At 36.4% G+C, this 23,771-nt stretch overlaps 2 protein-coding genes and 1 long non-coding RNA gene across 11 annotated transcripts in view; 2 read left to right on the plus strand and 1 right to left on the minus strand.

Annotated features, from left to right (window-relative positions):
- The first annotated feature begins 318 nt into the window (after window positions 1–318).
- Window positions 319–10,041, plus strand: smndc1 (survival motor neuron domain containing 1). Of its 2 annotated transcripts, none has more exons than NM_212601.3 (6): window positions 319–493; window positions 978–1,097; window positions 6,929–7,071; window positions 7,520–7,678; window positions 9,094–9,247; window positions 9,336–10,041. In NM_212601.3, the coding sequence occupies exons 2-6, from the start codon at window positions 978–980 to the stop codon at window positions 9,471–9,473; spliced, it is 714 nt and encodes a 237-aa protein (NP_997766.1). In that variant the 5' UTR covers window positions 319–493; the 3' UTR covers window positions 9,474–10,041. The 2 variants fall into 2 exon arrangements, with proteins under 2 accessions (NP_997766.1, XP_087145559.1); XM_087289433.1 differs by having other exon boundaries at window positions 352–493; window positions 978–1,465; window positions 5,140–7,071; window positions 9,336–10,033.
- A 1,361-nt stretch (window positions 10,042–11,402) lies between these two features.
- Window positions 11,403–23,771, minus strand: part of add3b (adducin 3 (gamma) b) — a 31,128-nt gene continuing 18,759 nt past the window's right edge. Inside the window, exons 9-15 of one of the 2 annotated variants that reach the window (XM_087289060.1) lie at window positions 21,834–22,004; window positions 21,447–21,707; window positions 17,950–18,066; window positions 17,752–17,841; window positions 17,252–17,369; window positions 14,731–14,838; window positions 11,403–14,609 (exon numbers count right to left, since the gene is read on the minus strand). In XM_087289060.1, coding sequence (XP_087145186.1) covers window positions 14,287–14,609; window positions 14,731–14,838; window positions 17,252–17,369; window positions 17,752–17,841; window positions 17,950–18,066; window positions 21,447–21,707; window positions 21,834–22,004 — 1,188 coding nt within the window. In that variant the 3' untranslated portion in view covers window positions 11,403–14,286. The remainder of the gene's footprint in view (window positions 14,610–14,730; window positions 14,839–17,251; window positions 17,370–17,751; window positions 17,842–17,949; window positions 18,067–21,446; window positions 21,708–21,833; window positions 22,005–23,771) is intronic. The other variant, NM_001202527.2, reaches the window with a different exon arrangement.
- The window catches only part of LOC147833062 (uncharacterized), a 173,899-nt gene continuing 167,657 nt past the window's right edge, over window positions 17,530–23,771 (plus strand). For all 7 annotated transcript variants that reach the window (XR_015513334.1, XR_015513336.1, XR_015513333.1 and 4 more), the window contains exons 1-2: window positions 17,530–17,626; window positions 21,567–21,683. This is a non-coding gene — a long non-coding RNA (uncharacterized LOC147833062). The remainder of the gene's footprint in view (window positions 17,627–21,566; window positions 21,684–23,771) is intronic.

A 23,771-nucleotide genomic window follows, 5' to 3' on the forward strand; every position in this document is an offset into this window, starting at 1 on the left:
TATAAAAGCATTTGCAATTTATTGGAAGGAATGAGAAACTGCTACTATGATGTGCACAAACGACAAACTGTTTTGAGAAATGCATTAACTGTTGTGCGAATGTGAGTAGTGCGAGACATGCACCAAAGTCACTGAGAAAAACTAATAATCCAATTTAATTAACCAGCTGTCTGTTTAATACTACTGTTATTATTATCGTTGTTGTTAGTATATACCTTTGCTCCACTTGGTGCAAAAGATCGACGGTAATGCACAAAAAAAACAGTGTTACTGCAGAGCCATTACTGCTTTGGTAACATCGCGACATCACTTTGTTCAAGCGAGAGTGTGGCGTCACATCCGGGAAAGGTCGAGGCGACGAGAACGAGAGGAGATCCAAACGTAACAACAACAGCGGCATTTCTTTTCACGAAAATACAGTAGTACATGGACAGTTAAATACATAAAATCATCTGTTTTTTATATATAAATAGTATACTCGGAATATTTAAAGGTAAGCCTTATGCTACAGAATGATCCTGTATTCCTGTTTATAATCATATAAACATGGCTTCTGCCGAGCGCGAGGCCTTTCGCTCGCTTTATACATTAATCGCTGATGTGCATATAACTTGAAACAAAAAACAAACGCTTTCTGATATTCAATGAATGGGTTAACAATTGTAATACGAGATTAGTATTTAACAAATAAATAATCAAATATGTCCCCTTTAACGTGTAAAGATTATAACGGGTTCCTTACGACATCTCAAGCGAATAAGTAACGTTAGTCAATTGTAGTACATGACTTATTAACATATCTATAAACAAACAGGAGTGTACTTGTAAAACTATTTTGGTAGGATTTGGATAATAACGATGTTGAACAGCAGGTTATGAGTTTTGAAACAATTATTTATAAGTATGATGAGATAAGGTGGATGTTTTGAGGCCTGTTTCACTTGTCATATAACGTTAATAAGTGTTTGATTTTTCAGATGTCTGAGGAGTTGATGAAGCAACTGAGCAATTATAAAGCTCAGCTGCAGCAAGTGGAAGCGGCGCTTTCTATAGATCCAGATAATGAAGATCTGCTTAAACTACAGAAGGACCTCCAGGTTTGGGGCACAATTATTCCCTATTTGTGAGCCTTTACTAAAGTCGAAGGGAAATGTGAGTTGTATTATTATGGTATTGTTGGTTTTATATTTGCACATTTAGAGTTTCTCCTTAATAAAACAATTTTATAAAAGTATGCTTTGCAAATTTTAATCGGTGAAATCATATTAGCTATCAGTGTTGGGTAAGTTACTTTAAAAAAGGAATAGATTACAAATTACTCATTACTACTCGAAAATTGTAACGTAATAACATTACTTAAAACTTAATGTAAAATGTAATCTGATTACTAATTACTTTACTGTGAAGTTACTTTTAAAATAAATAAAATATACCTTTAAAAATACAAAATAAACTGCAGCCAGGGGTGATAGCGTTCCGGCACCACGCCGGATTTCCGGCGTACTGTGGCTGCGGGTAGGGTTGTGACGGTGAGGAAATTTCCCCACCGGTTAATCGACATGTGACAACACCGGTAATACCGGTATCACCGTGGGAGTGGGCATTTTTTCATTTCCTCTTTTTTTCTGCTTTTAAATAGCTTATAAATGCGTGCGTATAATACTTTCACTTTCAGTTTTGTGGGAGTTGCCAATTCGGTGTCAATTGAATGGACAGAAAGGAAACTACAAAAAAAATTCCTGTTATTAAACAAAACATAACTTTTATTTACATAACGAATAAAACACAACACTGCTACAGGCTGAAAAAAACTGTGTAAGTTGGAACCACACAAATAACAACCATAAACGCCTATGTTATATATTAACAGCTTAGTCCTTATGAACAATCCGTTTATAAAATACATTATTAACGAATCTATAGGCTATTGAAGAATAAACCGAATATGAAATATGATCCTTGCGTAATGATCACAACTAAACAAGCGAGCACTCATTTTATATTTAAACTATATGAAAAAAAATTAAGAATTGGAACATTATGTAAAAAATCAAAGGGCAGGCTAAATAAAAGCGCCTCGTCAGAGCTAAACATCACCGCACATGTGTCAGTTTACAGCTTTTGGAAAGATCAGACAACCTATACAGATCACACAATCTCAATAAACAACATGTAAATGTATAAATATTTCGATAAGTATTGTTATGGAATATTTATAACTAAATGATCTTGCTTTTTGGTTTTATCGATACAGCTTTGATCTCTCTTACAAGCGGCAGTTACAGGCGCAGCATAAGGGCGTCTCACACTGTCAGTGGCGGAATACACACAGCACTGCCAAGACGTTTTATTTTTATTTATTTTTTTTGTTGCAGATTTGCGCGTTGTTCCTTTAAAAAAAAAACCCTTTTATTTTTTAATTCTCTCAAGTTAATGTTGTCTATCGAGTAACTATCGAGTCCCTCGGATTGGAGTTCAGTGCGCATTAAGACTATTGACCAACCGCCCTGTAAGTTTAAACACTACAGGTCCACAGCTCTGGTGTGGTATGAATTAAACGTTTTAAATGACAGCGAGACATGCTACGTTTAGTTTTTATTGTAAAATATACATTATAACCCATTACACGGTAAAATTATATGTTTTGAATGGCTTGCCTATTGACGGCGTATAGCCGTTAATTAAATATGCTGAGCATATTTTCATTAAAATTAAAACACATTAATACAAATTAGCCACCCTTTGATTTTTTTTCGTTTACGTATATTTTTATCAAACGAAAAATGCAATGAATTGTTAATTTTAGTTTTCATTTTATTAGAATTAATAGGCCTATAATTTATAGGCTACACAACTCATATATTTGGCTCCAATTGCGTTTTTACAGATATCCTACCAATAGACTTTTTTTTGGCTCAAAGACATTTATGGCTATTAATTTCAGAGGTGCATTTTGATAGATTTCGTAAAGGCTTCAGCTATTCTACCTGTCAGCTGCACCTGCCTAAGTTTTGCAACTTGACTTGTGTTGTGGCTCGATGTCTGAAAGAGAGAGAGAGAGAGAGAGAGAGAGAGAGAGAGAGAGAGAGAGAGAGAGAGAGAGAGAAATCAGTCCTCAGATTCGATGTGTGGCCGCACGTCTCAGTTACTTTATTGCAGTTTTTAATATTGGCTCATCTAAATAAACTTTTCATATATTAAAAGCCGAAATATTGCCAGACAGAAGAAGCAACTTTCGGTTTTTGAAGAGAGCGGCCTCAGTTATAAAAGATGCGCGCACACACAGGATTCGATCTTTTTGGCCTAGACATTATGGATTTTTTGACATTAAACACATAATCAAGTGGAAATAAGCTGAACTTCGGAAAAAGTCCTCACGTTGCCACGATGTTTCTCTGCAGTTGGATTGTCAATGGCGCGGCATTGCTAAATCACTCGTTTTAATTAAAAAAAGATAGGCTATTTATTATTAAACATTGTGAGATGATGGTCGCGTGATTTTTTTTAAAATGAGAGTATGCGTTGCGTATTTGTCTGTTTGATCAGTTTGCCTTCTCAGATCATCACGACTTGCCTAAAATAAAAGATATAAAACAGTTCAAGTATAAAACAATGGTAGCTTAAACGTTAAAGAATGTGTGCTATTAGGCGCATAGTTTGCTTATAAAAAGCTTGCAGGACATCGAGGCGCCAGAGCAATCACTTGCATTTTTTCAGTGGGAGCAATTTAAAGTTATCCGTCATTTTTGCTCACAAAGTACGAGTAGTACATCAAAAAACGTTACAGCGTTTTTATAAAATAAAGAAAACCAAAATTATGCGCTTTCTGTCGTCTTTGAACAGGAGCGCTTAACAAAATGAAGCAAAATGTAGGCTATATGCCTCACAGACATAATAAATATATTTATAGAAAGCTTTAAATTATTACTTAACGAAATAAAACAAATCGAAAACAAAAAAACTCCTTCATGTAATCCGTAAAGATGAATTTCTCTCTAAAGGCGAGTCCAAGAGGAGATTGCCAGTCAGGATCTTTGCGACACTGACTCAGAATAAGTTTATTAATAAATAATTAAGATATGTCCTTACTCTTTCCTCGACACATTCATTGTTATTTGTTTTTGCCGGTGCTTGGGGCGAGTTTTAGCTTATTGTGTGCGCTTGAACGCGGATTCACAGTAGCAGTTTTAACATGGAGTGACACGACATCTGACGTACAGATGACACTGGCACATGCCACTGAGTAGTGACACTTCCGGTGGCACGTCCGGTTTTCCACTGTCATGTGTCACTCGCTATTGGCATGTGTAGTGACCTGTGTCACTCAGAGTGTCGCGCTGCATGTCACTGCAGTGACATCGACACCCGGCGAAGCTTATGACATTAATTAACACGAGCAAAACCATATTTAATCATTGCGCGACTTTTAACCTAATTTATCGCGTCGCAAATTAGTTTATTTGCTGAGCTACTCCACGATGTTTTAATTTAAACGCATTTATTTTATGTATTCCTAGTCATACTTCCGTACGTAATATAGTCATTTGACAGTACATGTCAGTCAAATTTATTGTGGCATGCTTATGTATGGGAGGGGTTACACTTATCTGTTGTACTGTATATTATTGCATCCTGGCAGTTCCTTTGTTCCCTACAATATGGACTTCTCTATGTTTTTAATTCATTTGTTTATTTTATTATTTAACTTATTTTCATTTTAAGGTATTTCAAATAATATCCTTTAAAAAGTTATAATAAAATGCATGTTGAAAACTCGTAACATATATGCATGTAAGATAACAGGTGTCATTTGCCTAATGATTTTTAAATATTAAAGCAAAGAGACTTATAAGCTTAATGTGCTTATAACGTGCTTAGACTGACATCTACTGGCACATGTCACAAGATCACTGACACTGGCATGTGTCACTGACATTACTGGCATGTGTCTAAAAAGAGCCACTTGACAATAATGATGATCAGGGTTACACATAGGCTGTTAATATATTTGGGCCCAGGGGCCCACAAGTTATGTGTTAAAAGTGCGTTGCATACATAGTACCCCCACCCCTACTCACCTCAGGGGCAAGGAAAAAAAGTTCAGGCTCAGGAATTTTTTCCACTATCAGCCCTGTGCAGCTCTTTTAGTAATTTAATATTCACTGGAAAACATTACAATGGGTTGATCACAACAGCTTGACATATTCAAAAGACTTGGAGTTCACCGAAAACTTAATATTCTCATCATTTACTTGTTCCTGTTTGTCTTTTTTTAACACAAAATAGTATAACTGGATGCCTGTAAGCACTGACATCTATGGTATGAAAAAGCACTTCAGTGTTGGGGTGTTGAAGTGTGTTTGTCTGAGGTAATTAACCTACCTAAATGTGTATATTCCAAAGTATAAAGCTAATTGGTCAGTTCTAGTCATGTGACTTGCAGTTTTCATCTGGGTGCGCTCGCAATGTGCATGCGCACATGCTAAGAAGACATGATATGTGAACGGCCCCATAAGCAGTCACGCTTCCTCTTCACGTTCATACGACAACTTCACTCCCGATCTTGCACAAAAATCCAATTTAGCTTGTTTAGGCTGAGTTTGGCCGTTGTGTATTGGGGTGCCGGTGTCCTCCTTGGTGACGAGTATTGTTCTAGAATGCTTTCTGTTCAAGTGCTTGAAGAAGTTGCTGGTTGAGTTAAAAGCAGTTTAAAGTTCTTTAGAGACTGGACGTAGACTGCATTACACAAAAACATTTTTGATTTACACTCAAAGTAATGTCTGTATTTCCACTTGAAGAAGCAACCACTCTCGTCAGCAACCATTTTAGCTTGCGTTCTCCAGCAGTTTAAAGGCGTATGCTAATTAACTGACTTTGCAGCAGAAAACGTGACTTAAAAGAAACATTTTTTTTCTTTCAAAAAACTGTATTTGTAACTTAAGTAACGCAATTACATTGACTTTAGTAACTAATCAAATTACACAAATTTAAAATGTAATTCATTACATGCTGCGTTTCTCAAAAATTTTATTAGACTAAAGTAACGCGTTACACCCAACTCTGTTAGCAATTAAAGTGTGCTAATGTTGTTTTGAAGTCATATTTGCGTCCGATTTTAGACTGAATATTCAAAGTAGCATGGTAAACAATATAGGGACCATGTTCCAAATTGTCACTGTTCAAAAATTAACAAATGTGCTAAAATAAAACCAACTTTACCTCAATAGTTTTGTTGTGTTTATAAGGATCTTTATACTTTGTGTGTTGATTACTGTTATTCAGTATGGAAATAAGAGACTTTTGGTCATATCTAGAGTTATATACATGCAATGTTGCTTATTACAGTTCATGGCTGGCATCAGAAATGTATCACTAAAGCAGATTTATTTTATGACCTTTAAACATTTTCAGTCAATTCAAGTTGAGCTTTGTTTTCATTTCACTGCATGTATGGACAAATGTCATGTCACGCAGGCCCACGGTGCTACATGAATAACACAATCATAAACATGAACACAACACACTGTAAAAGCTATTTTAAACTATACATAAACTATACACAATCTAAGACAGACTCTACAACTATTTTTTACAGACAACAATATTGTGCAATAGAGGTATTTAAGGTTGATTTTTATAAGTTCTCAGCTGAAAAATAAGAATCCCGCTAAATTGCAAAATATGCATCATCAGTCCCATTTGTTTTGTTATCCTTTTTTTTCCTACACATGACAATATGAATATGTGTCAATATTTTTGGTCAGAACCAGACACATCAGAGCCGAGCCATAGTTGTGAACACGTCCCAATTGCCTTTGTGCAAAAGTAGTAACTGAAGCGGATCCCAGATTGCCTCTGACTTGATGAATAAAGTGACTCTTCCTAAGAAGTCTAGTGATCAAATTATTGCTGTTATGTATTACTCTAGGAGGTGATCGAGTTGACAAAAGACCTGTTGACGTCACAGCCAGCGGAGGGTACTACCAGCACCAAAAGCTCAGAGACGGTTGCTCCGTCTCACAGCTGGAGGGTCGGAGACCATTGCATGGCCACCTGGAGTCAGGACGGACAGTGAGTATCACACAAACACAATGCTGGGAGGTATATAGGGAATTTATGTTGTTAAAGGGACAGTTCACCCCCAGAAAAGAGACGACTACCCTCAAGAGGTTCCAATACTTTTTCTTTAGTTTTATTTCATGTTAAACACTAAAAATGATTTTTAAAGCTGAAAACCGGTAAATAAACACCCGCCACAGTTTGAACAATTACAATGGAAGGCAATGGTTACCGATTTCCATTATACATCAAAACATCTTCTGTGTTTGACAGAAGAAAAAAAACTCAAGCAGGGTTGAGACAAGTGAAGGGTGAACAAATGATTAGAAAACTTTTATATTTGGACGAGCTGCCCCTTTAAAAGAGCAGAGTGGGATTGTGGCCGGCTGCATTTGGACATGCCAGAGGGGTTGAAGTATACATTTGTACTCACCTGCTTACAGTGGTGTGTGATTAACAGGGTGTATGAGGCAGAAATTGAGGAGATTGACAATGAGAACGGCACAGCAGCTATCACCTTCGCTGGCTATGGAAACGCTGAGGTGATGCCACTTCACATGCTCAAAAAAGTGGAGGAGGGCCGGATAAGGGACGAGATAGATGGAAAACCCAAATCCAAGTAAGTACATTTTCAAGTTAAATGGAAATTAAGTTGCATATAATAGAATTACATTGTTGCAAGACAAAACATGGGTTTAGTTTCAGTCAGAAATTATGAAAAATAAGGTGTTGGTAGTCCCAAGGTATATTAAAAGATCTATGCACATATGCTAGAATAGTGTTGCACAATATATCGCTTCAGCATCGATATCGCAATGTGATCATTCGCAATAGTCACATCGCGAGTATATGCATGTTGAGTCTGGATTTTAATCATTTTGCAAGTGTTTTTTTGAGGCCTGTGACTTTGTGAGGGGTTTAAATACATTCAGGCATAACAAATTGTAACATAATTTTTTTTAGAATGTGTTATTTTATTGATTTATTTATAAAATGAAGACTAATACAGTTATTTTACATTTGATTATTCAATCACTGTATACCTGAATACTGGTACACTCCTTGGAAAACAATACAACACTTTATTTAATTACTATCTTTTTCTTTATTGAATTTATCTATACTTTTATTATATTTTATGCACTCCCTTAATCATTCCAATCAATCTAAAATGATACATTTTTCCAAAATAGTTATTCAATTCATCTGGTGAAATTGCATTCACAATATACCAGCAGGCTGAGCATACTATAAAACATCTGAAATGTTGTTTTGGTCATTCTAAAATGCCTTAACCGTTTCAGTATTAGTGTTATTATATTATTAATGACCTCCAGAACTGTCATGAGTGTCTGTGCTCTGCGTCTCACGTCTTCAAATACCACCACGCATTCATTGTGTGTCAGCATTGTCTTCTTGAGGCGCAAGCTTCTCCTACCACAGCAAATTCCGTTTTTACTTTTAATATTTAGTGCCAGTTAATCAGGAAGTGACGATTTTGTTCGCTTTGACTTGTTGGATGGAAATGCTGCTTTATTCGCATGTCTTTAATGCAATATTCCAGTTTTTGTATAAAGTTAATTTAATGCTAATGTGTCTTGTGGGCCAGATTAAGATTATGATGGTATGATAACCTTGGATAAAAATATTGTTTTCTGTCCACCAGTGTTTTGATGTCAATGGTCCTTTTGCTGCTGAATATACTGTTGCTCTAAAATTGAAAGAAAATAATAATAAAATAACTAATAAATAAAATATATTCCTTGACAACATGTTGAAAAATAAATTACATATGCAGCAGGAAAGGTATAATATAACACAGAAGTTTATCAGTTTTAAAACCATGACCTTCTAAACTGTGCTAAACCTTGAAACATGTTATCGTATCATTTGCACTCTTGGATATCGGACGAGTGGACTTTCTGTCTTAGCATTTACCTTTAGCATGTGCAGTTGTACGAATATAAAACCATATCAAGTTTTTCCAACAAAAGGTTTTGTACGTGTGTTTCTGATGTTCTGATTTTTGCTTAGGAAAGAGCTGCAGGCAGAGCAGAGGGAATACAAGAAGAAAAAGGCCCAGAAGAAGGTTCAGCGCATGAAGGAGCTGGAGCAGGAGAGAGAAGATCAGAAATCCAAATGGCAGCAGTTTAACAATAAAGCATATTCCAAAAATAAAAAAGGACAGGTGTGTATGAGTGGAAAATGCTGACTGATCATGCCCTTTAAAAAAAAAAAATCCTTTCCTAATGCTCATGTTGCATCTTTCTCTTTAGGTTAAAAGGAGTATATTCGCTTCTCCAGAGAGTGTGAATGGAAAGGTTGGCGTCGGCACATGTGGAATCGCTGATAAACCCATGACCCAGTACAATGACACTTCAAAGTATAATGTCCGGCACTTGATGCCCCAGTGAATCCCCTTGTGTTATGTCTGTTCGTCTATAATCACCCATCATAAAAATGAAATAAACAAAAGCCCACCTAGAATTCATAAACCATCCGATTGGACATTGAATGAATATAGTAACACATTTCCCCTTGTTATATTTCCACTAATAGTGGGTGTGTAGTCTGTGGATGTTAGAGCTGTTCTGTACTGAACGAGTCTCTGAGTGTTGTAACTTATGAAGCGTCAGTCCTCAGTGAAGGACAGCTCTCATGGTTAGTTTTACAGGGTCTCCTCAAGCTGTCAGGACCTGATCTGATCGAGCGCTTGAGGATGCAAACTGTGCTTGATCGATTTTATAATGTGTTGAACAAATGTATACAGAAAGCACTGGCCTCCCTCATACTTAGTCCAGGTAGGGAAGACTGATGCTGTTGAACAGATTAAGTCACTTTTTGTTTTTTTGTTTGTTTTGCTCTGGCCATCGCCGTGTCTAATAAGCATTTTTCTGCGGTCCATTTGTTGTTACATTTGCTTTTCAGTTTTCTATATTTACATATTTGAGAGGAATAAAAGTTGATTTGTTGACATTTGTAGAAGAATTTGTGATTATTTACTTGATTTTTTTTTTAATTGACAGAAAGAGTGTATTAAAATAAATTTTAAGCTGTAGCCAGGGTATTAAAAAGTCTTTCAAGAGTTTCAACTTAGCTGATGATTGATAATAAAGCCTGTTTGGCATGCTGTCCCAGGAGAAAGCCTTAAGCTTATGAGGCTCATGAGATGCTCTAGACCTGGGCTCCCTCCCGTTTGCTGGGCGAGAGGGGAGTTTGAGCGCAGGTAGATCTTGATGAACTCCCCCGAATTATTTCTGGCTAATGACGGGTATGGATGGCTGAGGAGAGGTGTACTCCTTAAGAGCTTGGCTAAGGTATAAATTTTGTGTGTTCAATTTACTTAGGTTGTGTGTTATTGAACTGTGGGAGGAAACTGGAGAACATGGGGAAAACCCTCGTGAGCACAGGAAGAGCAAACTCCATACAGAAATCACTGGGCTGCCATGTCGCCCTTCTGGAAAGGAGGGGAAGTAGGGGTGGGTAGGGGGGATTCTTCAAGATGAAGATGTTGAGATAAGAAAATAGGTTATTTATTGTGAGTTAAGAATCATCTGATTGGAGAATCAATCATGAGCTGATGCGGGTAGAGCTGAGAACAATCATAAGCACGTGATTCTCTCGAAATTAGCTTATAACTAAACTTAACTAAAATCTCTTTAAGTTCAAAAACGAAATTTTAGACCCTGAAAGTCACTGCAATGTTGTGTTGTATGTCTTAAATCATTTTAAACAGGTCTTAATTTTCCTATCCAAGTTAAGGTCCCCAATAGAACTGACATCTATCCAATCACCAACAATCCATCTTAAAAAAAATCGGAGAACGAAAACTTAAAACAATTACGCCACTTCTCATGATGATAACAGAGTAATTTATCCCTTTACATGATCTTCCATTTATACAAAAACTATTCACAGATGTAAGGGGGAGTAGACTTAATATTTATAAATAGACATAAAACTTAAAGTTTTATAACAGAAATGCATTAGGTTGAATAGAAGTTATACTCAATCAATTTGGACCAAAAGCCAACAAAGATGTATTTTTGATTATTTATGTAATTGCCTCCATGTTAAATCTACTTTCAACAAAGTTAAACTTGTCAATTAAAAAAAAAATGTCGAAAATAGTGTTTACAACTAGAGTTTTCATGTTTTGACACATTAAAGTATGTCGCTAAGAAATAACATTTGATTTTTTTTTTTTTTTTTTTGTAGCAAGCAAAAAAATCTATTGGCCCAACCAGGCCATTAGAAATAATCATTAGTGATTAGCCCTGTATGCCTAAAATTTCATCCATAATGGTCTTAAAAGGTCTTAATTTGACTCTGATCTGCAGAAACCCTGTGTAGCACACTTTTATTTTACAGCTGTTACATTACATTTACACACATGACCATGAAACGCTGCAAAGTACAAAAGCAGTGTTTGAACATGTAAGACAAATAATGAGAACACTTAATCATTTTTGACATAGTCTTTCCAAAGATGAAATTTGATGTCTAGAAATTCCATAAAATACATATTTAAAAAAAATTAATCTATTGTTGAGATTATTACCTATTAACTGGAACTACGGTTCCTAAATGTCTATCAAACAGATGTTGTGACAAACAGAAAAGAAAGTACAAAGATTGTATTTGTTGCATTTTTATCGGACTTGATTTCTCACAACTTGTGTGTTTTCAAGGCCAGTTTAGATGGCACACTACACATTTCTGCTAAACTCTGTTAAATATTTGACATTTTATGTTGTTTTCCATCAAATCATATCATATACCCACAGAGCACTTGCAATATATAATTGTAATTTTGTAATCCATCCATAGACACCATCATCGTAATCTAATAACAAGTAATCAATATTTGTAATCTGATTTTGTAATTCAGATGACTTGTAATCACTTATTGCTCAGCCCTGATTACCACGAATGGTGTGTTTCAGTTTTGTATAATACATTTTTATCAACATAGATCTGAGTTACACTTTATTTTGATGGTTCACTTGAGTATTAGTAGACTGTCTGCTTAATATCTGCTGATGCTTCTCCTTCAACAGACATTAACTGATTATAAGAAACTTTGCAAGTGCATGTCAACTTGCACTAACCCTAACCCAACAGACTACTTGTAATCTAATGGGAATTGGTTGGCGTGTAGATGCAATGTAACCTACATTTAACAAACGGACCATCAAAAAAAGTGTGACCTAGATTTGTATAAACAACATATAACAAAGACAGTTGTTTATGATTAAACTATAACTTAAATAACAATGCGTTATCAATCACAACTCCATTTAGAAACCAAGCAAATAAAAAATAAGTTTCATATCACGCTGAATGGCCATATCACATCTAATGTTCCAGGATCCAATTGCACACCGTCTTTCATATTTTCACTGTCACCTGATTAAACCAGCACACAACATCCATTAATCTACAAGCACAATGCAGAGCCATCAACACATTTCTAATGCTTTTCATATTCAGGATCAGTAGATATGGACTGGATTCCTCCTTTAGTGCAATATTTTGTGATTAAATGTGCATTATATAGTTCACTAACATGTCAGATAATAATTTTAGGCATTTTAACTCTTTATGGTCTAGTTACTAATATGGCTTTGACAAAAATGTGTTAAATTGAAATAATCTGTTTAATTACTACATATACAGTGCATCCGGAAAGTATTCATAGCGCTTTTCACATTTTTTTATGTCACAGTCATATTCCAAAATGGATCAAATTAATTTATTTCCTCAAAATTCTTCACACAATACCCCATAATGAAAATGTGAAAAAAAGAGTTTTTTTGAAATAGTTGTAAATTTATTAAAAATAAAAAGACCTGAAAAATCAAATGTACAGAAGTATTTACAGCCTTTGCTGTGAAGCTCTAAATTGAGCTCAGGTACATTCTGTTTCCACTGATCATTCTTGAGATGTTTCAGCAGCTTCATTGGAGTTCACCTTTGGTAAATTCAGTTGCACATGATTTGAAAATGCATATACCTGTCTATACAAGGTCGCAGGGTTGACAGTGCATGTCAAAGCACAAACCAAGCATGAAGACAAAGGAATTGTCTGTAGACTTCCGAGACAGGATTGTGTTTTCCTAGAGCTGGCCGGCCATCTAAGCTGAGTGATTGGGGGAGAAGGGCCTTAGTCAGGGAGGTGATGAATAACTATGGTCATTCCGTCTGAGCTCCAGCATTCTTCTGTGGAGAGAGGAGAACCTTACAGAAGGAAAACCATCTGTGCAGCAATCCACCAATCAGGCCTTTATTGTAGAGTAGCCAGACGGAAGCCATTCCCCACCTGGAATTTGCCAAAAGTCATCTGAAGGACTCTCAGACCATAAGAAACAAAATTCTGTAGTCTGATGAGACTAAAATTGAACACTTTGAAGTGAATGCCAGAGGTTAAGTTTGGAAAAAAAAAAGGCACCGCTCATCACCAGGCTAATACCATCCCTAGAGTGAAGCATGGTGGTGGCAGCATCATGCTGTGGGGATGTTTATCAGCAGCAGGAACTGGAAGACTATACAGGATAGAGGGAAAGATGAATGCAGCAATGTACAGAGACATCCTGAATGAAAACCTGCTTCAGAGCTCTTGACCTCAGAGTGGGGCGGCGGTCGTCTTCACATCAACTCTGTGAATGTCTTTGAATGGCCCAGCCAGAGCCCAGATCTAAGTCCTATTGAACATCTCTGGAGAGATCTGAAAATGGCTGCACACCGTTGCTTCTCATCCAACCTGTTAGAGCTTGAGAGGTACTGCACAGAGGAATGGGCAAAAATTACCAAAGACAGGTGTGCCAAGTTTGTGGCATCATATTCAAAAAGACTTTAGGCTGTAATTGCTGCCAAAGGTGCATCAACAAAGAATTGATCAAAGGCTGTGAATCCTCATATACATGTGATATTTCAGCTTTTTTATTTTTAATAAATTTGCAACATTTTCAAAAAACTTTTTTCACATTGTCATTATGGGATATTGTGTGTAGAATTTTGAGTAAATAAATGAATTAATCCATTTTAGAATAAGGCTGTAACAAAAAAAATGTGGAAAAAGTGAAGCACTAGGAATACTTTCCGGATGCACTGTACAAGTCATTGCTTTACTTCTAATGTTTGTCTTCCCACAAATCCTTGTATTTAACACCAGGATCCTCCTTAAACTACATTACCCACAATCCCCTGCACAGTTGGAAAGTTAACTCAGTCCTTCTTGGTTTCCTTTTCTTCCTCTATCTGCATTTCTTCTGGCTTTTTCTCTGTCTCTGTTGTCTTCTCCTTTTCTCTCCTCTCTTTCTTTTTGGACATTCGCAGGAAGGACGGAGTGCGAAATTTCTTTTTCTTCTTTTTGGGTGACTTCTGCTGGCTTTCAGAAGAGCTGGTGACTGAAATGTTGTTGGCGACGGTGGTGGTTATGGAGACCTGCATCTCTTTAGTGAGGCTGAGCTCAGTGACCTGCAGAGTGAGATCTTCATCCTGCGTCAGGTCATCGCCATCACTGCTCTGCAGAAGAGCTGAGAGACAGTCTGAGGACCAAAGGAAAGACCAGAGAAGTCATGAAACTCAAACTAGTGTGTTCATATCAGAGTGATAATATGTTGAATCCTAGACAATAGCTCAAAAGAAACAACACAAGGGCATCTTTACCTCCTCTTTCAGGACTCATGAGCGGCGAGATGGACAGTGATATGGTGGAGCCATCATAGGTGGTCATTTCTCCATCTGTGAACTCCTCATCAGCTTCTGACTGAAGAGCTTGTATAGGAAAATACACGGGTTAAATGTAGAAGTGGATGTAGAAGTAGATAGTGTAGTCTTGCTAAAAAGAGACTGAAAATGTTTAGTTGATCAAGCTAGAAATACACAATCAGTGTTTCTCAACCGTGTTACTGGAGGGCCACCAGCTCTGCACATTTTCCTAGTCTTCTTAACCAAACACACCTGATTCAGATCATCAGCTAATTAGCAGAGACTAAAGGATGTGTAATGGATGTAAAAAAAAAAGTGACATCCAAAACATGCAGTGCTGGTGGTTCTCCAGGCACGTGGTTGAGAACCACTGCAATAAATCAAATAGTGCTTTTAAACGATTCATTATTACACTAATATGCATGCGTACTGTGTATATTTAGTGTGTACATGTATAGACAATATTTATATATATTATCACTGAGGAGAAGCACCACCAGATGTCCAAGAAAGATCTGTAGATCCAAAAAAATAACTTTCAAGAGTTCACACTGATGATTGATTATAAAGCTTGTTTGGCATGCTGCCCTGGGAGAGAGCCCTGAGCTTATAAGATCCGCGAGGCTGGGGATCCCTCCTGTTTGCAAGACAAAGCAAGGCAAGGGAGTTTGAGCTCAGGTAGATATTGAGAACTCCCCTGCTATAGTAGCTAATGAACTGATAGTGATTGCCCTTAAGAGATAACTACTTACTAGGAGCATGTCCATGGTGCTGATTTGGATTAGTCAATTACTTTAAGTTGCATGTTTTTGGATGGCGGGAGGAAACCGGGGAACCCGGGGGAAATCCACATGAGCACGGAAAGAACATGTAAACTCAGCAAAGAAACGTCGGCTGGCTTGGTAAGCACTAGAGCCAGTGACATTCTTGCTGTGAGGCAACAGTGCTAACCACTGAGCCAACGTGCCACCCATCTAGGAAAGGAGTAGGGGTGAAAGGGGGAGTTCTTCAAAACAAAGATGGCTGTTAAACGGAACTTATAGTGGCTTAGGAATTATCTGATTGGTGAATCATAAATTGAATAATGCGGGGCCGGCTGCAAGCAATCATAAGCGTGTGATCCTCTTGAAATTAGTTCATAAAAAAATCTTCACATAAAAAGTCCAGTTAAAATCAACACATGACTATACAGTGCCTATATCACATCAAAAGTCATACTAATGGCATCATCTTAGGCCATACAAAAAGAGCAAAAGTGTGCAGTGCCATTCGATCAGATCCAAGATCTGTGAAGAGATGACCCCACCCTCTGAGGACTTTGACGACAACGCAAACAATACAGAAATACACTTCATTGACATGTATTAAACAAATAGACATCACCTTTATGGAAGGACATTAAATACTGTATAAGAGTAGGTTAACTATGTATGTCAAACATACACACAACTCCATAACGTTTCTAATTTGGACTTTAATGTAGTAATTATGTGCACCTTTTTGTGAAGTTGCTTTGGAATAATAATTATTGTGAAAAGCACTATACAAATAAACTTGAATTAAATTGACATCAAGCTCTTCCTTGGTGCAAAGTTCATTGACGCACAACTGCACCTATCAATATGTTAAAAAACATCATAAACACCCTAATATGAACAAAAATATGACACAATAAGAATTTCATGTAAGTGTGACACAATTCCTAATGTATACATGTATATATTCTTATAGCGCATGCCCTTCCAGCTGCAATCCACCAATGGGAAACAGTGATACTCACTCATTTACACACATACACTACAGACAATTTGGCTTACCCACGTCACCTATACCACATGTTTTTAGACTTGTGGGGGAAACCCACGCCAACACGGGGAGAACATGCAAACTCCACACAGAAATGCCCACTGACCCAGCCGAGGCTTGAACCAGCGACCAACTTGCTGTGAGGCGACAGCGCTACCCACCTCGCCACCACCAAATTTAGAATGAAATATGTCATCAGTAAAATGTAAATTTTTAACCACTGTAAAAAATGTAATGACAAAAAGTCGAGACTCAAGACTACAAATATTTTATGTTGTTTTATTCAGGTTAATCGAGTTTCAACTAAATCTTTTAAGTTATGCAAAGTGTAATATTTTTAGTAAGTTGATTGATGTAAGTTGACTAGAAAAATGTATTTGAACTAAAAAAATGTAAGGCAGCAATCTTGTTTTACAGTGTAATTATAAAATAGCTTATTTCTGTGATAAATATATATGTTTTACAACTGTTTAGGGTTATTGGATTAATATAAAGTTGAAATGAACCACATTTTATATACCTACATTTCCTGTAATGTTATACATGTCTTTGCTTTACACATTTATTCAACTTAGTGTCACTGCTGAAAAAAAAAAGTATTTCAAAACATATTGACCTCAAACCTTTAAATGAAGCTGCGGTTCTGCGGGTTTTTATTCATTGCTGAATGTACCTGATTGGCTGTTCTTGTTCTCCACAGTTTGTGTGTATGCCTGTAGATCTGCTTCTGATTGGTCAAAAGGGTTGGGTGGTAGAGCAGCTGTTTTCTCCTCATCCTCATAGATGAATGCCTGAAATGAATTGCAAAAGCATCGACTGATGTTTGTTTCTCAGTCATATACATGTTATTTTTCCTATGACATTGGTTTTGGACTCTATCAATAGAACTAAAAATGGTGAGTTGTGCAATTTTAAATCAACTAATAAATGTGGGAGGAGTATTAGCTTGTCATGTGATCGCAGCATGAAGTCACATGACGTGAGGTCCTGTGTGGAGCATACAACAGCTTTACTTGATTGCTGATGATGTGACTGGAGGATTAATAATGTGAGTGTCTTCATTTTAAACGCCTGTCTAAGTACTACAAACTATAACAGCAGTTTAGAGCACTGTTGAAGGTTATTTATTTGGAATGTGTGTCTGTGGTGGGGTTTATTGGTGTGGTTACGCACTGGTCCAGGAGGCTTGTCAATAACAATGTCTGCCAGCAGTTGAGACTTGGGTCCAGCTGTCATCAGATCTGCTCTGTTCTGTTCTCGAATCTAAAGCACCACAAATAGAGCAGTGCTTTAGTGTAGTGAACACAATCTGTGGACACAGTCTGTTCAGTCTGCCCTCTCTTTTTTTAGTCACAAACACACATACTGTACCTTATTTCTTTTTTCCAGTACTTCAGTGGGATTAGTATTAAGCGGGACAAACTGGTTGGGGTCCTCAATCTTAATTGGAGTGTCCTTGCAGCTTCCTGATTCTTCTGACTTCAGCCACTGAAAAAAAAATGAATAAATGAATAATTGAATATTATAATTGAAAAGAATTCAACATGTATTTTTTCCCCTTTTTTCAAACACATTCATGTTGCAGTAGATTTTTTTTTTTTACGGATATTAGCATAGCTGTTCTTGGAGAATGTAATACTTCTGGTAACACTTTATTTTGATGGTCCATTTGAGTATTAGTAGACTGTCTGTTTAATATGTGTTGATACTGCTCCTTTAACAGACATTTAACTGACTATAAGAAACTTTGTAAGTATATGTCAACTAACACTAACCCTAACTCTAACTTCAACCTAACAGTCTATTTATAACCTAATGAGAATAAGTTGCCATGTAGATGCAATGTCCCTTAAATTCAACAAACGGACCATCAAAATAAAGTTTGACCATTTGTAATTACACAGAGAAACAAGCTTATGGAGAACCGACAATATAATAAAAGGTATAGTTCTCCCAAAAATTAAAAATTGCACACTTTTTACTCACTCTCAGGTAGTTCCAAACCTTTATGAGTTTCTATATTCTGTTGAACACTGAAGATGATATTTTAAAGAAAGCTGACAACCTGTAACCATTGACTTCCATGGTAGGATTTACTATGGAAGTCTGTGGTTACAGGATTCCAGCTCTCTTTAAAATAGTGTTCAACATGATGTGAAGCTCATTAAGGTTTAAAACAAGTAAAGGGTGAGTAAATGATGACAGTAATTTCATTTTTGGGTGAACTATAACAACTGATGGGTGACATGGTGGCGAAGTGGGTAGCACTGCCGCCTTACAGCAAGAATGTCACTGGTTTGAGCCCCAACTGGGTCAGTTGGCATTTCTGTGTGGAGTTTGAATGTTCTCCCCGTGTTCTCGTGGGTTTTTTCCGGGTGCTCCAATTTCCCCCACAGTCCAAAGACATGTGCTGTAGGTGAATTTGGTAAGCTAAATTGTCGGTAGTGTATGTGTGCATGTCCTGGTCCTCTAGGTTGGGGGTTAAGCATTGGGCTAACAACTCGCCTCATAAAAACTAGATGTTGTGAAACACCAATATGGTGCAGCTAAATATCAACTTCGACATTAATGGCCCTGGGATAAAGAGTAAGTAAGTATAAGAACTGATAGAATATTGGAGTAAATGTGTAATTTATTTGTTTATATACTTACCTTTTTTTAGGATTTTTTAAAATGAAAAAACAAATACCATTTTGCACGATAAGCTATATTTGACTATAAATATAACAAATAATTTTTACCAAATAATTTTGCCATCATAACATGTTCCTCATATTTTGAATAAGCAAATATTGTGAAATTGTCCCCTAGCTCCAGACAATGCAGATTTTCACATAATGTTAAAAAAATATTTTTATATTACTACTTCTTGTACTTGTGTATAAAATGTTAGTATTTTTTTCTTAAAAAAATATCTCAGATAATTTAAACAGGACAGACATCATTTCAAATTTATGTGGATTCCCTACAAGATACATTCTTTTGGTACCCACAAAAAATCAGTGTCATCTGAAAGTTTGTTTAAAAACACATTTCTTCAGCTTATCAGTCAGTTTATTGATAAACAGTACAACTAACTGACCACATTCCTGTCAGAAATTAAATATGATGCTTCCCTGGCATTTATGAACCTCATTGATACATTTTCCTTCAGCTTCATCCCTTATTTATTAGGGGTCGCCACAGTGGAATGAACCACCAATTATTCCAGCATATGTTTTACACAGCAAATGCCCGTCCAGTACTGGGAAACACCCATCAACTTTGGCATTCACACACACTCATACACAGGGTTTCTGTCTGCAGGCTTAATCATGTCAAATTTAAGACTTTTTAAGACTGTTATAAATTAAATTTTAAACTTATACACGGTTAAACTGATTATTTCTAATGGCCCGGTCAGTTGCCACAAAAAAAAAAAAAAAATCAAATGTAATTATTTTTTAGTGACATATTTTAATGTGTCAATACAAGAAAACTCTTGTTGTAAACACTTTTGTTTTAACACACATGTGTGTGTGTGTGTATATATATATATATGTATATATATATATATATGTATATATATATATTTTTTTAACAAGTTTAACATTGTAAAAAGTACATTTATTATATATGTTGCTCTGTTACATTCACTGCGTAAAAACATATGCTGGATAAGTTGGCAGTTCATTCCGCTGTGGCGATACTAGATTAATAAAGGGACTAAGCTGAAAAAAAGAATGAATTTTGCTCTGTTATTATCATGAGGAATAGTGTAATTGTGAAATTTTCTTTCCCTGATTAGGGAATTTAATTTGGATAAATAGCTGTAAAAACTGTCAAACAGCTTTTGTAAATTGTATTTCTTTTGGCCCGATAGGGTAGCTTTACTTGGACATAGGAAAATTAAGACCCGTTTAAAATTATTTAAGACGTACAAGATGAAATTTCAGTAAATTTAAGACTTTTAAGGCCTAAAATTTAGTTTTTTTTAAAGTTGAAAGAGGTAGTCCACTACGAAATAAAATTTTAAACTTTAATTGATGTGTAATGTAGATGTGTGAACATAAACAACATCTCTGAATGTCATACGCTCAAAGTTCAGTGCAAAAAGAGTCATTGGCTTTTACAGAGGTAGATTAGCAAAGCCTAATTCGAACGAAGTTTGGGGAAGTTTTTAACATCCAGGTAATTGATGTCATAAACCCTTCAAGTTACAGGCATACACCCCGCGCAGGAAAGGGGCGTGGCTAGATATGCTGTTATGTTGTAGCAGAAACGATTCCTGATGACATGGAGCCTATCTGCGAATCACAACAATTATGTTAGCTGACCAATCAGAGCCTCTTGAGGGCAGGCTTTCGGCGGAACTAGGAAATATGATTGTCGTTTTAATATTAGCTGAGTATGATATGTACTGAAGTATAATAACTGAAGTATGATATATGGAAAAATAACGTGATTTTTCACTAATTAAGCATGAGCACACATTGCTTTGCATCTTATAAACACAACCAAGACTTAAATACAATCTAGACTACCCCTTTAAGACATTTTCCCCACGAGGACCCTGTTTATGCTATGGACAATTTAATTGACCCATTTTACCTATAGCGCATGTCTTTGGACTTGTGGGGAAAGCCAGAGAATCTGAAAGAAAACCCACTCGAACACGGGGAGAACATGCAAACTTCACACAGATATGCCAACTGACCCAGCCGGGGCTCAATCCAGTGACCTTCTAGCTGTAAGGTGACAGTGCTAACCATTTATGAACCTCAATTTGTTCAAATCAATTCATCCATAATAACCCACAGCCGTATGAAAGTCTCAATATTAGCATGCAGTGTGTGGGCATGTTCATAAATCAGCATATGCAGTGATACCGTAGTTTTGGTGCGGGGGCTGCAGGTCCCGTTGAAGGACTCCTCTGGTACATCAACCTTTAAGTAGCTGTTGGGTGAATTCAGCCATCGTATCCTCTCTCTGTCCCGTTTCTGTCCCAGGATGTGCAGCGGACTATGTGGAAAGGTGTCTTTTTCCTCTAGTGCCATCCCAGTGACGGTTGCTGGGATCTCCACGTCATTATGGTGTCGAGGCTTCTCTTTAACTATGGGATGGCGGTAAGTGTAACCTGTTCTGTAACCCTGGACAAGCATGAGCCGGAATGTTAGTAGTACTATTGTTTGTTTACTGTTTAATAATGAAATCAGAAAGACAGCATTTAATTGTTGCTCGCACATCTGGTAGAAATTCTCTTAAAACCCACTCACTAAGTTATCTAACATCCTCATAAGCGACTCAAATTCTGCTTCTCCAACCCTCCATCTGATCTGTCCATCTGGCATTTGTCCACCGGGATTTTTGGCCGGAGCTGTTTTCAGACTCGCTCTGTCTAACACACACAGGTTGTTGACGCCACCTGCAGATAGCACAGCGCTAACCTGAAGAGAAACAAACACAGATGATGCTGGTTGACAGATTTGAGGTCTGTTAATGTATTGGCAGGGTTTAAAATGAATGATTCAGAACAGAGACTTTGTTGTCAATCCATTTCTATGTACTCTAGTACAAAATATGTAGAATGTATAATATTTTTAAATCTTCAAAAGTTTAAACATTTGGTATTGTGTCATCTAAAAACATTAAATGCATTGCATATATGTATACTTCTTTGACTTGTTGCAAAAAAGTATACGAAAATTAAAACAAAAAAAAAACAAAAATGGAAGATGAAAGTTTACTTTAAAGGGCACCTTTAATGAAAATCAACTTTTTTAAGCTGCTTGGACAGAACTGTGTGCAGGTATGGTGTGTCCACAGTCTTATTGGAGTGATATAAACACAATTAGCCTCTTTAAAAATTTCCTGACCTTAAAATACGACCCAAATCCCAGGGATTTTGAGGCCCACCGCAACGTGACCTAAGAGTGTGGTTTTCCTCACCCACTGAACTGATTGACAGGCACCATGTTTTTATAATAACATGTATACACATGTCCACAGAACATTTTTTTGCAAATAAACTGGGATTAAAATATTTATAACAACTCTTTGTAATTTTTTAAAAAAGTTTAAAACCTTTTTTAAAACAGAGCATGTTTGTAATAAAGACAGTAAAATCGATATAATTTTTAACCGCTATAATCACCATGGCCACATGGTGTCAGTAAATGCTAACATGTGTGTGTAGAGCAAATAGCATTTATGTGAGACTCATCATTTCAGAAAGGCTTGAATAAACTCCACAACAAATACATGAAATAAACTTACTTGGTATTTTTGACTAATGAGCTGTATTTTAGCTTCTACTGAGTCTGTCTTTATCACCGACTGCTGTTTATCTAACATATTGCATGAGAAGCAGACACTTTTGCGGTAACGGTGGGCGGGGAGAAGAAGTTCATTTGCATTTAAAGCCACAGGCTACAAAAACAGCTACAATGTATTCAGACACCAACATGGGAAGATTCTGGACCCTATAATAAATGATCTGATGGGTATTTAAGCTGAAACTTTACAGACACATTCTGGAGACACCAAAGGCTTACCTTACATCTCATAAAAGGGCTAAAATAGGTGCTCTTTAAAATGACAAAGATCTGCAATCACATAAAGCAATGATAGAGAAATGTACCAACTATTTAAAAAAAAAACTTACGTTTATATATAAATAATGTACTTCAAATTTATAGTAAAATCTGCATATATGCGAATATTTTAATTGTAAGTAGGCCAGCTTGATCATATCATTTGTAGCTCTTGGTGGAAGTGGGCAGAACTAAAGATCTTTTTTTGCACACTTTGATTGGTGTGACTCTCTGATTGGGCGAATTCAGTTTAGCTTTATGGGCAATGTAGTTTTTCTACATGAGTTCTGCTGTTAAACAATTGTTTTTAAAAAATAGATTAAATATATACAGCCGAAGGCAAAAATGATTAGCTCTCCTTTGAAATTTTAATTACTTTTTAAATATTAACCAATTGATGTTTATCAATGCAAGGCAATTTGCTTATGTTTTACCGGAGAAAGTCTTATTTTTTTCTAGTTTGGCTGGAATAAAAGCATTTTTAATGTAATAATTTCAAGGCCAATATTATTAGCCCCTTTAAAAATTTTGTAATGGCTACAGAAACAAATCACTGTTGTTCAATGACTTGCCTAATATTTTCTCCACTAAACAGCAACTTAGAAAATTTGAAAATAAACT

Source organism: Danio rerio, chromosome 17 (assembly GCF_052040795.2).
Source record: "Danio rerio strain M-AB ecotype USA chromosome 17, GRCz13ab, whole genome shotgun sequence".
NCBI classification, from domain to species: Eukaryota; Metazoa; Chordata; class Actinopteri; order Cypriniformes; family Danionidae; genus Danio; species Danio rerio.

Excerpts from the sequence above, each read along its gene's own strand:
- smndc1 (NM_212601.3), top strand. The coding sequence starts at position 978 with ATGTCTGAGGAGTTGATGAAGCAACTGAGCAATTATAAAGCTCAGCTG. Across the intron at positions 1,098-6,928 it reads AACTACAGAAGGACCTCCAG|GAGGTGATCGAGTTGACAAA; the intron begins GTTTGGGGCACA and ends GTATTACTCTAG. Across the intron at positions 7,072-7,519 it reads ACCTGGAGTCAGGACGGACA|GGTGTATGAGGCAGAAATTG; the intron begins GTGAGTATCACA and ends TGTGATTAACAG.